Below are 13,072 nucleotides of genomic sequence, written 5' to 3' on the forward strand. Positions count from 1 at the left end.
GGGATAGTGTGTGGAGAGGGCGAGAGAGGGGAAGATAGAGAGGGGGGGCGGAGAAAGAGAGAGAGAGGGGGGAGGGAGAGGGGGAAGCGAGGGGGAGAGAGAGGAGAGAGAGAGGGGGGAGAGAGAAGAGGGAGGGAGAGAGAAGAAAGGGAGGGGGAGAGAGTGAGGGAGAGAGGGCGAGAGAGAGAGAGGGAGAGAGAGGGAGAAAGAGAGGGGTAGAGGGGGATAGAGAGGCAGGGCTGCCAACTCCCATGCATTGAGCGTGAGAATCATGCATTTCACCAAATTCTCACGCTGATCACAAATTTCTCTCGCTCTGTTGTGAGAAATTCTGTGATCAACGAAAATTTCAAAACTCATATCAACTGCATGGGCCGCGGGTGTTGGAAGCGGAAGCAGCGGCGGGGACAGATGCGGACGGGGAGCGGGGCTGGCGAGTGTTTGCCGGGCTGGTGAGTCGCTCACTGAGCAGCCTCAGTGCAAGAGTCCCGGGCCGTCGGAGGTGTCGAAGCGTTGCGCCGCTGCCGTGAGAGTCTCTGTGCTGAATTTGCCCAGGTGACCGGCATGAATCAGGCTGAGGCTCGGTGCATCCTGGAGGACAACCAGTGGCTGCTGGAAGTAAGTACCAAGCACTGGGTAGAAACGGTGGAAGATAGTGGCCTTCAAATGGGGGTGGTTGGTGAAAGCATCCTGCTTGCCTGCTAGATTTTCACTTACTGTAACTGCAGGAAAAATGTTCCCGATGTTGGGAGCGTTCAGAACCATGGGTCACAGTTTAGGAATAAAGGGGGGGGGGGGGGGGGGGGGGCAGTTAGGACTGAGATGAGAACAAACTTTCTTAACGCAGAGAGTTGTGAATCTGTGGAATTCTCTGCCACAGAAGGCAGTGCAGGCCAATTCACTGGATGTTTTCAAGAGAGAGTTACATTTAGTTCTTGGGGCTAACAACATCAAGGGATATGGGGAAAAAACAGGAAAGAGGTACTGATTTTAGATGAATAGCCATGATCACATTGAATGGCAGTGCTGGCTCGAAGGGCCGATGGCCTATTCCTGCACCTATTTTCTATGTTTCTATGCTTGAGTATATGGCAATAAAACTCGATCACTTGATTTTGAAGCATTCATGCATGGTGGAGGCATAATGTAGTCATAGCGTGAAAACAGGCCCTTCGGCGCAACTTGCCCACACCCGCCAACATGTCCCAGCTACGCCACCTGCTTTTGGTCCATACCTCCAAACCTGTCCTATCCATGTATCAATCTAACTTTTTCTTAAATGTTGGGATGGTCCCTGCCTCAACTACCTCCTCTGGCACAGCTTGTTCATTACACCCATCACCCTTTGTGTGGATAAAGTTACCCCTTAAAAAGTTACCTCTTAAAAATACTTCATACAAAAAACATTGAAATCATACTTCTACAGTGCACTAAAACATGATTTTAATACATCAAATTTCAAAACGTTCCTACCTTGGGAGGAGGGACACCCTTCTTCCACACCCTCTCCTCACTCAGTTGCTCCACTCCCTCACCGGGTACCCCCAAGGCCAGTGATCAGTGATCACACAGCCTCCCCCATTTTCAAAAACACTCCAATCCAATTTAAAGCATATATATTGCATTCAAGTGTAAGTTAAAAGACTCGCTACAGTATGTACCATATTGCACAATTTCAAGCTGAAAAATGCAAATGTTCCGTACCAATGGGAGGGGGACACCCCTCCCCCCCCCCCCCCGGTCACTATGCTCCCTCGGGCTTGGTCTCTCGCAATTTCTCACTCCCAACTCTCACACAATGTTGGCAGCCCTGCAGTCAGCCAATTTCCTATCCATGCTAGTACCTTGCCTCTAATCTCACGGGCTCCTATCTTGTTTAGCAGTTTCACGTGTGGTAAAGACCTTCTGAAAATCCAAGTAAACAACATCCACTAACTCGCCATTGTCTATCCTGCTTGTTACCTCCTCAAAACTCCAACAGATTTGTCAAGCAAGGTTTCCCCTTAACAAAACCATGTTGACTTTGGCCTATTTTATCATGTGCTTCCAAATACGCCAAACCCTCATCCTCAAGAATGGACTCTAAAATTTTACCAACCACTGAAGTCAGATCACCTGACCTATATTTTATTTTATTTTTCCTCGCTCCTTTCTTAAACAGTGGAGGTTCATTTGTGATTCCCAAGCAGATTCTCTTCAGCAACGCTTACTTTTGCCCCCTGATCTCTTGAATTTCTGGCACATTGCTGCTGTCTTCCACTGTGAAGACTGATGCAAAAATATTACTTAGTACATCTGCCATTTATTTGTTCCCATTACTCCTTCTCCAGCATCATTTTACAGCAGTCCAACGCCCACTCTGTCCTCACTTTTTATATACAGTAAACCCTTGTTTTCACAGACCCCTTTATGACGGATTTTGGATATAGTGCACGGACCTGCCTGACGCCATCCTGACTCGCAAGGCCTCACCAGTCCTGGCTTCCGATGCCACCCCGCACCAACAAGCCCTTCTTCACCCATCAATGATACGGTTAGTGCGGTTGTTGTTGCGGCTAACCATATCAGCATACAACCACCCAAGCTATCCACACTTCTCCAATTCTGGTGACTTAACATGTTCATTCCTCCCACCACTTTGCCTCCCAAAATCATTCTTCCTTTTTACCTCTCATTCTTCAAGACAATCCATTCAAACACACTCTGATACATCTTTTGGACACCTTCCCTAATATTAAATCCAGAAAAGTTTTCAATTCCTAGTGCGAGAAAGAAATGATGGAATGAGGGATCATTAGGCAATGGTTTGCTTTGGAGTAAATGTGGTTCATAAAACCTATGTAACGCAAGCATAAACTTCAAAGTATAACCCTGTACTTTGATGTCAATGACAGAGTGATAATCATATAACCATATAACAATTACAGCACGGAAACAGGCCATCTCAGCCCTTCTAGTCCATGCCGAACACGTATTCTCCCCTAGTCCCATCTACCTGCACTCAGACCATAAACCTCCATTCCTTTCCCATCCATATAACTATCCAATTTATTTTTAAATGATAAAATCGAACCTGCCTCCAACACCTTCACTGGAAGCTCATTCCACACAGCCACCACTCTCTGAGTAAAGAAGTTCCCCCTCATGTCACCCCTAAACTTCTGTCCCTTAATTCTCAAGTCATGTCCTCTTGTTTGAATCTTCCCTACTCTCAGTGGGAAAAGCTTATCCACGTCAACTCTGTCTATCCCTCTCATCATTTTAAAGACCTCTATCAAGTCCCCCCTTAACCTTCTGCGCTCCAAAGAATAAAGACCTAACTTGTTCAACCTTTCTCTATAACTTAGTTGCTGAAACCCAGGCAACATTCTAGTAAATCTCCTCTGTACTCTCTCTATTTTGTTGACATCCTTCCTATAATTAGGCAACCAAAATTGTACACCATACTCCAGAATTGGCCTCACCAATGCCTTGTACAACTTTAACATTACATCCCAACTTCTATACTCAATGCTCTGATTTATAAAGGCCAGCACACCAAAAGCTTTCTTTACCACCCTATCTACATGAGATTCCACCTTCAGGGAACTGTGCACAGCTATTCCCAGATCCCTCTGTTCAACTGCATTCTTCAATTCCCTACCATTTACCATGTACGTCCTATTTTGATTTGTCCCGCCAAGATGTAGCACCTCACACTTATCAGCATTAAACTCCATCTGCCATCTTTCAGCCCACTCTTCCAACTGGCATAAATCTCTCTGTAGACTTAGAAAATCTACTTCATTATCCACAACACCACCTATCTTAGTATCATCTGCATACTTACTAATCCAATTTACCACACCATCATCCAGATCATTGATGTACATGACAAACAACAGTGGACCCAACACAGATCCCTGTGGCACCCCACTAGTCACTGGCCTCCAACCTGACAAACAGTCATCCACCATTACTCTCTGGCATCTCCCATTCAGCCACTGTTGAATCCATCTTGCTACTCCACCATTAATACCCAACAATTGAACCTTCTTAACCAACCTTCCATGAGAAACCTTGTCAAAGGCCTTACTGAAGTCCATATATACAACATCCACTGCTTTACCCTCATCAATTTCCCGAGTAACCCCTTCAAAAAATTCAAGAAGATTAGTCAAACATGACCTTCCAGGCACAAATCCATGTTGACTGTTCCTAATCAGACCCTGTTTATCCAGATGCTTATATACATCATCTCTAAGTATCCTTTCCATTAATTTGCCCACCACTGACGTCAAACTAACAGGTCTATAATTGCTAGGTTTACTCTTAGAACCCTTTTTAAACAATGGAACAACATGCGCAGTACGCCAATCCTCCGGCACTATTCCCGTTTCTAATGACATTTGAAATATTTCTGTCATAGCCCCTGCTATTTCTACACTAACTTCCCTCAATGTCCTAGGGAATATCCTGTCCGGACCTGGAGACTTATCCACTTTTATATTTCTCAAAAGTGTCAGTACTTCCTCTTCTTTGAATCTCATAGTTTCCATAGCTACTCTACTTGTTTCCCTTACCTCACATAATTCAATATCCTTCTCCTTAGTGAATACTGAAGAAAAGAAATTGTTCAAGATCTCCCCCATCTTTTTTGGCTCTGCAGATAGCTGTCCACTCTGACTCTCTAATGGACCAATTTTATCCCTCGTTATCCTTTTGCTATTAATATAGCTGTAGAAACCCTTTGAATTTACTTTCACCTTACTGCCAAAGCAACCTCATATCTTCTTTTAGCTTTTCTAATTTCTTTCTTAAGATTCTTTTTACATTCTTTATACTCCTCAAGCACCTCATTTACTCCATGCTGCCTATAATTATTGTAGATATCTCTATTTTTCCGAACCAAGTGTCCAATTTCCCTTGAAAACCATGGCTCTTTCCAATTTTTACTATTTCCTTTCAACCGAACAGGGACATAAAGATTCTGTACTCTTAAAATTTCACCTTTAAATGTCCTCGGTTTGTACTCGCTAGAATTTAGAAGATTGAGGGGGGATCTTATAGAAACGTACAAAATTCTTAAGGGGTTGGACAGGCTAGATGCAGGAAGATTGTTCCCGATGTTGGGGAAGTCCAGAACAAGGGGTCACAGTTTAAGGATAAAGGGGAAATCTTTTAGGACCGAGATGAGGAAAACTTTTTTCACACAGAGAGTGGTGAATCTGTGGAATTCTCTCCCACAGAAGGTAGTTGAGGCCAGTTCATTGGCTATATTTAAGAGGGAGTTAGATGTGGCCCTTGTGGCTAAAGGGATCAGGGGGTATGGAGAGAAGGCAGGTACAGGATACTGAGTTGGATGATCAGCCATGATCATATTGAATGGCGGTGCAGGCTCGAAGGGCCGAATGGCCTACTCCTGCACCTATTTTCTATGTTTCTATGTTCCTATGTCCTCCATTTCTCTTCCACATCTTTCCCATAAAACAAAATGTCCCAATTTACTCCTTTTAAATCCTTTCGCATCTCCTCAAAGTTAGCCTTTCTCCAATCAAAAATCTCAACCCTAGGTCCAGTTCTGACCCTCTCCATAATTATATTGAAACTAATGGTATTGTGATCACTGGACCCGAACTGTTCCCCAACGCATACCTCTGCCACCTGACCCGTCTCATTTCCTAACAGGAGGTCGAGCACCACCCCTTCTCTAGTAGGTACCTCTACATATTGCTGCAAAAAACTATCCAGCACACATTTTACAAACTCCAAACCATCCAGCCGATTTACAGAATGTGTTTCCCAGTCTATGTGTGGAAAATTGAAATCTCCCACAATCACTACCTTGTGCTTACTACTAATATCTGCGATCTCCTTACATATTTGGTCTTCCAATTCTCGCTCCCCATTTGGCGGTCTATAATACACCCCTATAAGTGTTGCTACCCCTTTCCCATTTCTCAGTCCCACCCGAATAGCCTACCTAGACGAGCCCTCTAATCTATCCTGCCAAAGCACTGCTGTAATATCTTCCCTGATAAGCAATGCAACACCTCCACCTCTTGCCCCTCCAATTCTATCACACCTGAAGCAACGAAATCCTGGAATATTCAGTTTCCAATCACAGCCCTCCTATCTATAATGCTTGTGCTGCCTTTGAAGAAAGATGCCATGAAGATCTAGGAAACTTTGTGTGGTTGATATTAACTTGTCTGACTTTGGTTGTTGACAATAGCACAAATAAAATCACATACAAAGATATTAAACCAAATAGATGAAATGTATAATATGACAGTAACATTTAAGAGGCATCCGGGCAGATGCTAGAACAAGCAGAAATAGAGGAATATGGACCTTGTGTCGGCAAATGTCATTAGTTTAGATTGGCTTTATAGTTAGTGCAGATGTCGTGGGCTGAAGAGCCTGTTCTGTGCTGCACTGTTTTCTGTTTTTTTATGTTCTATAGAAGGCATAAAAGGAAAAAAAGAAAAATGACCAAACAGTTACAGGGACACGGTGACTTCTATTGTGATAAATTCCGCAATGAAATCAATTGATATAGTTTAATATTGATAATCACCTAACAGAACAAGTTGTAAATTAGCACTGAGCTTAGAGTTATTCAACGAAGTAACTCAATGAGAAAGGCACTGTGCCTGACTAAACTGTGCTGCAAAACCATCATTAGAGTAAAACACAAATTCCTGGTCAGAACAAATACCGAAGAGAAACCATGGAGAACAAAATTAAACCCTTTAGCAATATTTATTATCTCCTAACAAATGATATATCTGATAATGAAAAGATCCAAATGTCATATTCACTCAACTGACTGCAAATTAATGACAAGCAATTGTATGTCCATTGTAAAATATTATTCTGTAAAGCTGGTCTGCCTGCTCCTCATGAACCAAGTGGACAATGTTTTATATTACATACAAATGACCACTTAAAAACATCACAAGGCCATGATCCCATTATGTTCATTGCAAAGCTAGAATTTATTATTTTTTTAGAGATTGAAAACATTGATGCTCCAACCGTTAAATATTTAAACTTATCGCTGACAGATGATTAATCCAAATGTCAAGAGCTCAGCCAATTTTCAGTACAAAGGAATTGCCAACACCTGCTTTACATTATCTCTGGAAAATATAGCCAGCATCTGACCTTCCCATGCACCCGCCTCAGTGACAGCTCTAGCTTATGCTGCTGAGTTCTATTCAAAAAATAAATGTCAAAATAACAGACCATATCATCCTACAGTTTGGTTAGGATTAACAAACTCATCGGGAAGGCTGGCTCCATCCTGGGAGTGTAGTTGGATTCGTGGGAGGTGGTCTTGGAGGGGAGGATGCTCCTCAAACTGCAGAGCATCTTAGTCAATACAGCTCACCCCCTCCATGACACATTGGTCAACCTGAGGAGCACTTTCAGCAACAGGCTGGTTTCACTAAGATGCAGCACAGAAGTGTAGTCCAGATAGCCATGGGAGTCAGTGGGTTTATAGTGGATGTCGGTCAGAAGTCTATCACCTGCGATGGAGATAGTGAGGTCAAGGAATGGTAGGGAAGTGTCGGAAATGGTCCAGGTGTATTTGAGTGCCGGATGGAAGTTAGTGGTGAAGTGGATGAAGTCAGTCAGTTGTGTGTCGGTGCAGGAGGTGGCACCAAAGCAGTCGTCAATGTAGCGGAGGTAGAGGTCGGGGATGGGGCCCTGGTACGCCTCGAACAAGGATTGTTCGACATACCCGACAAAGAGGCAGGCGTAGCTACAACTGCATGGTTATGAAGGAAAACTAGGCAGTAATTCAACAATAGTTTCTCAACACAGCCACAAATATTCTCGATTTCCCAATATTTGTGATCAACACGTTTTTCATCCCCAGATGTATTTATAAATTTAGCATTTGGATATCTGATAATTAACATCCTTTCACTCGGGGTGGAAGATTGCAACTTTCACGTGGTCCGCCCTGTTTCAACGAATGCAATCAACCCGGCATGCACAAACAAATAAGATCAAATAGAACAAGTTGTCCTACAACTTTAGGCTGTGCACGCCATACGCAAGAAGAAGAAGTCCTTTCATTCCAATTACAATCCTTCACTTGGCGAGGCAAAATACTTATCCCAAACATTTAGATGAATGAATCAGCAAGGTCACAGGGAAAACATGCAAACTCCACAGAAACATTTCGATGAATGTTAGATGATTCGCTGTTCCATTTGGGACATTCAATAGAATGACCCTATTGAAGAACCTTTTCTGAAATTAAGGCTTAGATATAATTTTCTGCATACATTTCTGAGTATTGTGTAAATAACTGATATGGTTATAACTACTCTCAAACAGTATTGGGTCTTTGCAATATTACCAACTAATGCATCAACAATCCTGAAACATGGAAGGTTAGAGTGATGGGAGCATCGGTCCACTGAGTCTATGTTGACCATCATGGCCTAACTGTACTCGTCTTATTTTATCTCCCCTCCCTCCCCCTCAAATTACTACCAATCACCTACACTCACACTAGAGGCAATTTACAATGGATGATTATCCTACAAACCTTTTGGGACATGGAAAGAATCTGGAGAGTACTGAGGAGAAATTGCAAGGTCACAGGGAGAACATGCAAACTCCACACAAACAGCACCTAAGGACAGGATTGAACCTGGAACCCTAAGGCAGCAGTTCTGCTGGTGTACTACTACAATAGCCACACTCAGGTACCAGGTGCAGGAAGACCAAATGATTGTTACAAACTCCCAATTTAGAAACAGTGAATGCTATGCTTTGTGATGACATTGGCTACTGGCCACAATTTTGATAATCCCTAATGTTATCCTGGTGACAGAATGATCAAGAAAAATTTGTGATCACAAATTATTTGCTTCTAAAACTATTTAATTTTATGCATACGAACAACACTGAAGGCAGTTTCATGAAGTGTCGCAGTGCCATTGTGCAATACTGCCATACAACCAATGTTAATCGATATCAAAGGTAGACACAAAGTGCTGGAGTAACTCAGCGGGACAGGCATCATCTCTGGAGAGAAGGAATGGGTGACGTTTCGGGTCGAGTCTGAAGAAGGGGGTCAACCCGAAACTTCACCCATTCCTTCTCCACCCATGCCTGTCCCGCTGAGTTACTCCAGCACTTTGTGTCTACCTTCAATTTAAACCAGCAACTGCAGTTCTTTCCTACACATTATTCAACATGAATGTTGGAGTCTGACAAGGGGTCCTGACCTGAAACATCTCCAGAGATGCTGCCCAACCTGATGAGTTACTCATCAATTGATGCTTAATTACACTTTCATAATGATAAAACTGGGTACAGGTACTCCCAAACTTACATTATAGGCGACTTGCGTAAACTTGCACTTACTGCACGTAAGCAATTCATTAAGCCCACCGTTTTATTACCGAGTTGTGCGTCTCGGTAGTCTCGGTAGCAGTGCTGTCACATGCGGCCATTTCCGCCAGCCAGTCAGCTGTTCTTGTGGCTGCTCCCCCCCTGGTCTCCGCGGGTGACCTCACACTCAGTCTACACGTCGAATAGTAGATTTATGCAGTAGTACTTCTATTTCCGACTTATGTAACATCTGACTTACGCAAGTGTCCATGGGACGTAACCCTTACGCAAGTCGGGGAGCATCTGTACTCTCCAGTTTTTGGCAGGTTTCCTGTATTGTCCGGTGCAAATATGGCAATGGTCAGTGTAAAAAGTGAACGCCAATTTTACCTCCGTTGCTGTTCATCTTCAAGATTTATTTCAACTCCTGGAATGGCCAATGTGGAAAGTGATTCTAGAGAGAGAACGAGAGAGCGGGAGAGTCATTGAGAGTGATACAGCGTGGAAACAGGTCCTTCGGCCCAACGTGCCCACACCGGCCAACATGTACCAGCTACACTAATCCCACCTGCCCATGTTTGGTCCATATGCACTGTTCCCAATGTAGGGCCTTGTACATTGGTGAGACCACACAAAGACTGGGAAACAATTTCGCTGCACACTTATGCTCGGTCCACCAAGGCCTGCTGGATCTCCCAGTTGATAACCACTTTAACTCCCCTTCCCATTCCCACACTGACCTTTCTGTCCTGGGCCTCCTCCAATGCTGGATTGAAGCCACACGCAAATTGGAGGAATAGAACCCCATATTTTCCAAGCCTTCCAAGGGAATGAACATTGAATTCGCCAATTTTAGGTAACTTCTACACAAACCTCCCTCCCCCCACTACAAGTCTGTTAACCAGCTACACAGTTCACAACTATGTATTCCTCTTGGGGGTCACACCTGTCTATCCAACAATCAGCCTATCGGGGAACCTCCTTGCCCAAGGTCATCTGTTGTCAGCCCTGATATATCCTGTTTTTCCCCCACTCTCCCTACTACAATCAGTCTGAAGCAGGGTCCCGACCTGAAATGTCACCTATTCATTTTCTCTAGAGATGCTGCCTGACCTACTGAGTTACTCCATCATTTTGTGTCTATCTTTAATATGTTTTAACAGCTACAATTACCTAAAAGGGTTGCAAGGTTGGTGTAGTTCAACAGACAGTAGAAATAAAGATAAAATGGTGTGTTTTGTGAGTTCCAGCAATTTCATTAACTGTTAATTACGCTATTGTAGCGGGGACTCGCAGGAGCCCAGCCAAAAACTAATCGGACACGAGTTGTATGCACTAGATGTGTTTATTCTCTCCAATACAGCTCCCTACTCCTCCAAGGTCACGGGCATTGCCCGGCCTTACATACCAACTCAGGTACCAACCCCGTGACTAGCGCCTCCCAAACCAAGACGCCGCTTTCCACAGCCGAGGGTTCGTTGTGCCCTTGGGTTGCCACCAGGTGTCGCCACACTATAATTTTTTCGATTGAATGTCATATTAAAGAATTCCCATAAGATCATTCTATCATGATATTTTCCAATAAACTCATTTGAGGGGCATGTTAGGAGGGTAATCTACATTAAAGGAAATGTTACCTAACATTCTATTAGCTGTATCCCATAAACACATTCAAACAAAAAGTCCTACAATATTCATGGAACAAGTATTACCCCGTATTACTGGGTTACCCATAGAAGACAGAGGATAGTGGTAGAAGTATATTATTCTGGATGGAGGTCGATGTAGTGTTCTGCAGGGATCAGTGATTGGACCTCTGTTGCTTGTTATATTGTGGATGAAATTGCAGATAGTTGATTAGTAAGTTTACCAGACAGAAATTACCAGAAATTGATGGAGATGTGAACAGTGAAGAAGACAGCCAAAGAATACAGTGTTTAAGAAGGAACTGCAGATGCTGGAAAATCGAAAATACACAAAAATGCTGGAGAAACTCAGCGGGTGCGGCAGCATCTATGGAGCGAAGGAAATGGGCAACGTTTCGGACCGAAACTCTTCCTCGGACTGATGGGGGGTGGGGGGGGGGGGCGGGGAGAAGAAAGGAAAAAGGAGGAGGAGCCCGAGGGCTGAGGGAGAGATAGGAAGGGGAGGAGACAGCAAGGGCTAACAAAATTGGGAGAATTCAATGTTCATGCACCCAGGATGCAGACTCCCAAAACACTAGAGGGCAGAGCATGAAGGTGAGAGAGAAAAAGTTTGACGAGATGTGGGGGATAGGTTTCCTTTACATATAATATGAGGTGCTGTTCCTCCAATTTCCGGTGTTGCTCGCTCTGGCCATGGAGGAGACCCAGGACAGAGAGGTTGGATACGGAATGGGAGGGGGAGTTGAAGTGCTGAGCTACCGGAAGGTCAGGTTGGTTAATGCGGACCGAGCGGAGGTGTACGGCGAAACGATCACCAAGCCTCACATTGGTCTCACCGATGTAGATCAGCTGACATCTAGAGCAGCGGATGCAATAGATGAGGTTGGAGGAGGAATACAAAGAATACAACTGAATAGACACAATTTACAGATATTGGTGGAGAGATAGCAGATGGAGATTATTCCGGGCAGATGAGAGATGCTGAAATAAGAGGTCAAATGTAAGGGGAAAGTCTACTTAACTTAAAGTATACAGTTAACTACAGGGCCCTGAACAGCATTGAAATATAGAAATATCTTGTAGTCCAAACCCAAAGCTCCCTGAAAGTACCGACACAAGCAGATAGGGTGGTTGATTTAGGTTATTGTCGTGTGTACTGAGGTACAGTGAATAGCTTTGATTTACATACTTTACAAATAAATCAGAAAATACTAAACATAAATACAATCAAGCCAAACTTTAGTACAATAGATAGAGCAAAGGGAAATACACATAGTGCAGAATATAGGTTTCAGCATGAAAGCACTAATGTTCGAGAGGCAATGTCCAATGAGGGAGAGGAGAATCAGACAGCACTTTACTCTAGAACAATTCAGAAGCCCAATAACAGAGGAGAAGAAGCTGTTCCTGAGTCTGGTGGTGCGCATTTTAAAGCTTCTGTATTTTCTGCCTGACGGAGAAGGAGAAGGAGGAATGACAGGGGTGGGACAAGTCTTTGATTATGTTGGCTGCTTTCCCGAGGCCGTGTGGAGTGTAGATGGAGTCAGTGGAGAACAGTGATGTGTGTGATAGACTGGGTAAAACCACAACACTCTGCAATTTCTTGCAGTCTTGGCCAGAGCAGTTCCCAAACCAAATTGCAATGCTTCCCGATACGGTACATCAGTAGAATTTTGTAAGTCTTTGCAGACAGTCTCCTAAGGAAGTAGAGGCATGAAAGTGCCCTTTTGGCTGTTGCTTCAATGTGGTTGATTCCAAACAGATCATTGGTAATATTTATGCCAAGGAACTTGGCGCTCTCAACCTTTTGATGTTGATTGGAACATGTACACCGTCACATTTTCTGCAGTCGAGAACTAGCTCCTTCATCTTGTTGACATTGAGGGACAGCTTGTTGCTCTGACACCATCTTACTAACTTCTCTAACTCCTTCCTGTCCTCCATCTCATCATTATTCGTGATCCAACCCACCACAGTAAACTTGTAGGTGGTTAGAGCCAAGTTTTAGAGACTGAGAGCACATTGTTGCGGGGTACCGATGTTGAGGATTATTGTGGAAGAGGTCTTGTCACCTATCCTCCCTGATT

The 13,072-nt window shown here is 43.8% G+C and overlaps 1 protein-coding gene across 1 annotated transcript in view; it reads right to left on the bottom strand.

Annotated features, from left to right (window-relative positions):
* Positions 1–13,072, bottom strand: part of LOC116983439 (uncharacterized protein KIAA1257-like) — a 39,511-nt gene that overhangs the window by 4,970 nt on the left and 21,469 nt on the right. Inside the window, exon 6 of the mRNA XM_033037217.1 lies at positions 9,730–9,793. Within this exon, the coding sequence (XP_032893108.1) occupies positions 9,730–9,793 (64 nt within the window). The remainder of the gene's footprint in view (positions 1–9,729; positions 9,794–13,072) is intronic.

This window comes from Amblyraja radiata, chromosome 18 (genome assembly GCF_010909765.2).
Source record: "Amblyraja radiata isolate CabotCenter1 chromosome 18, sAmbRad1.1.pri, whole genome shotgun sequence".
NCBI classification, from domain to species: domain Eukaryota; kingdom Metazoa; phylum Chordata; class Chondrichthyes; order Rajiformes; family Rajidae; genus Amblyraja; species Amblyraja radiata.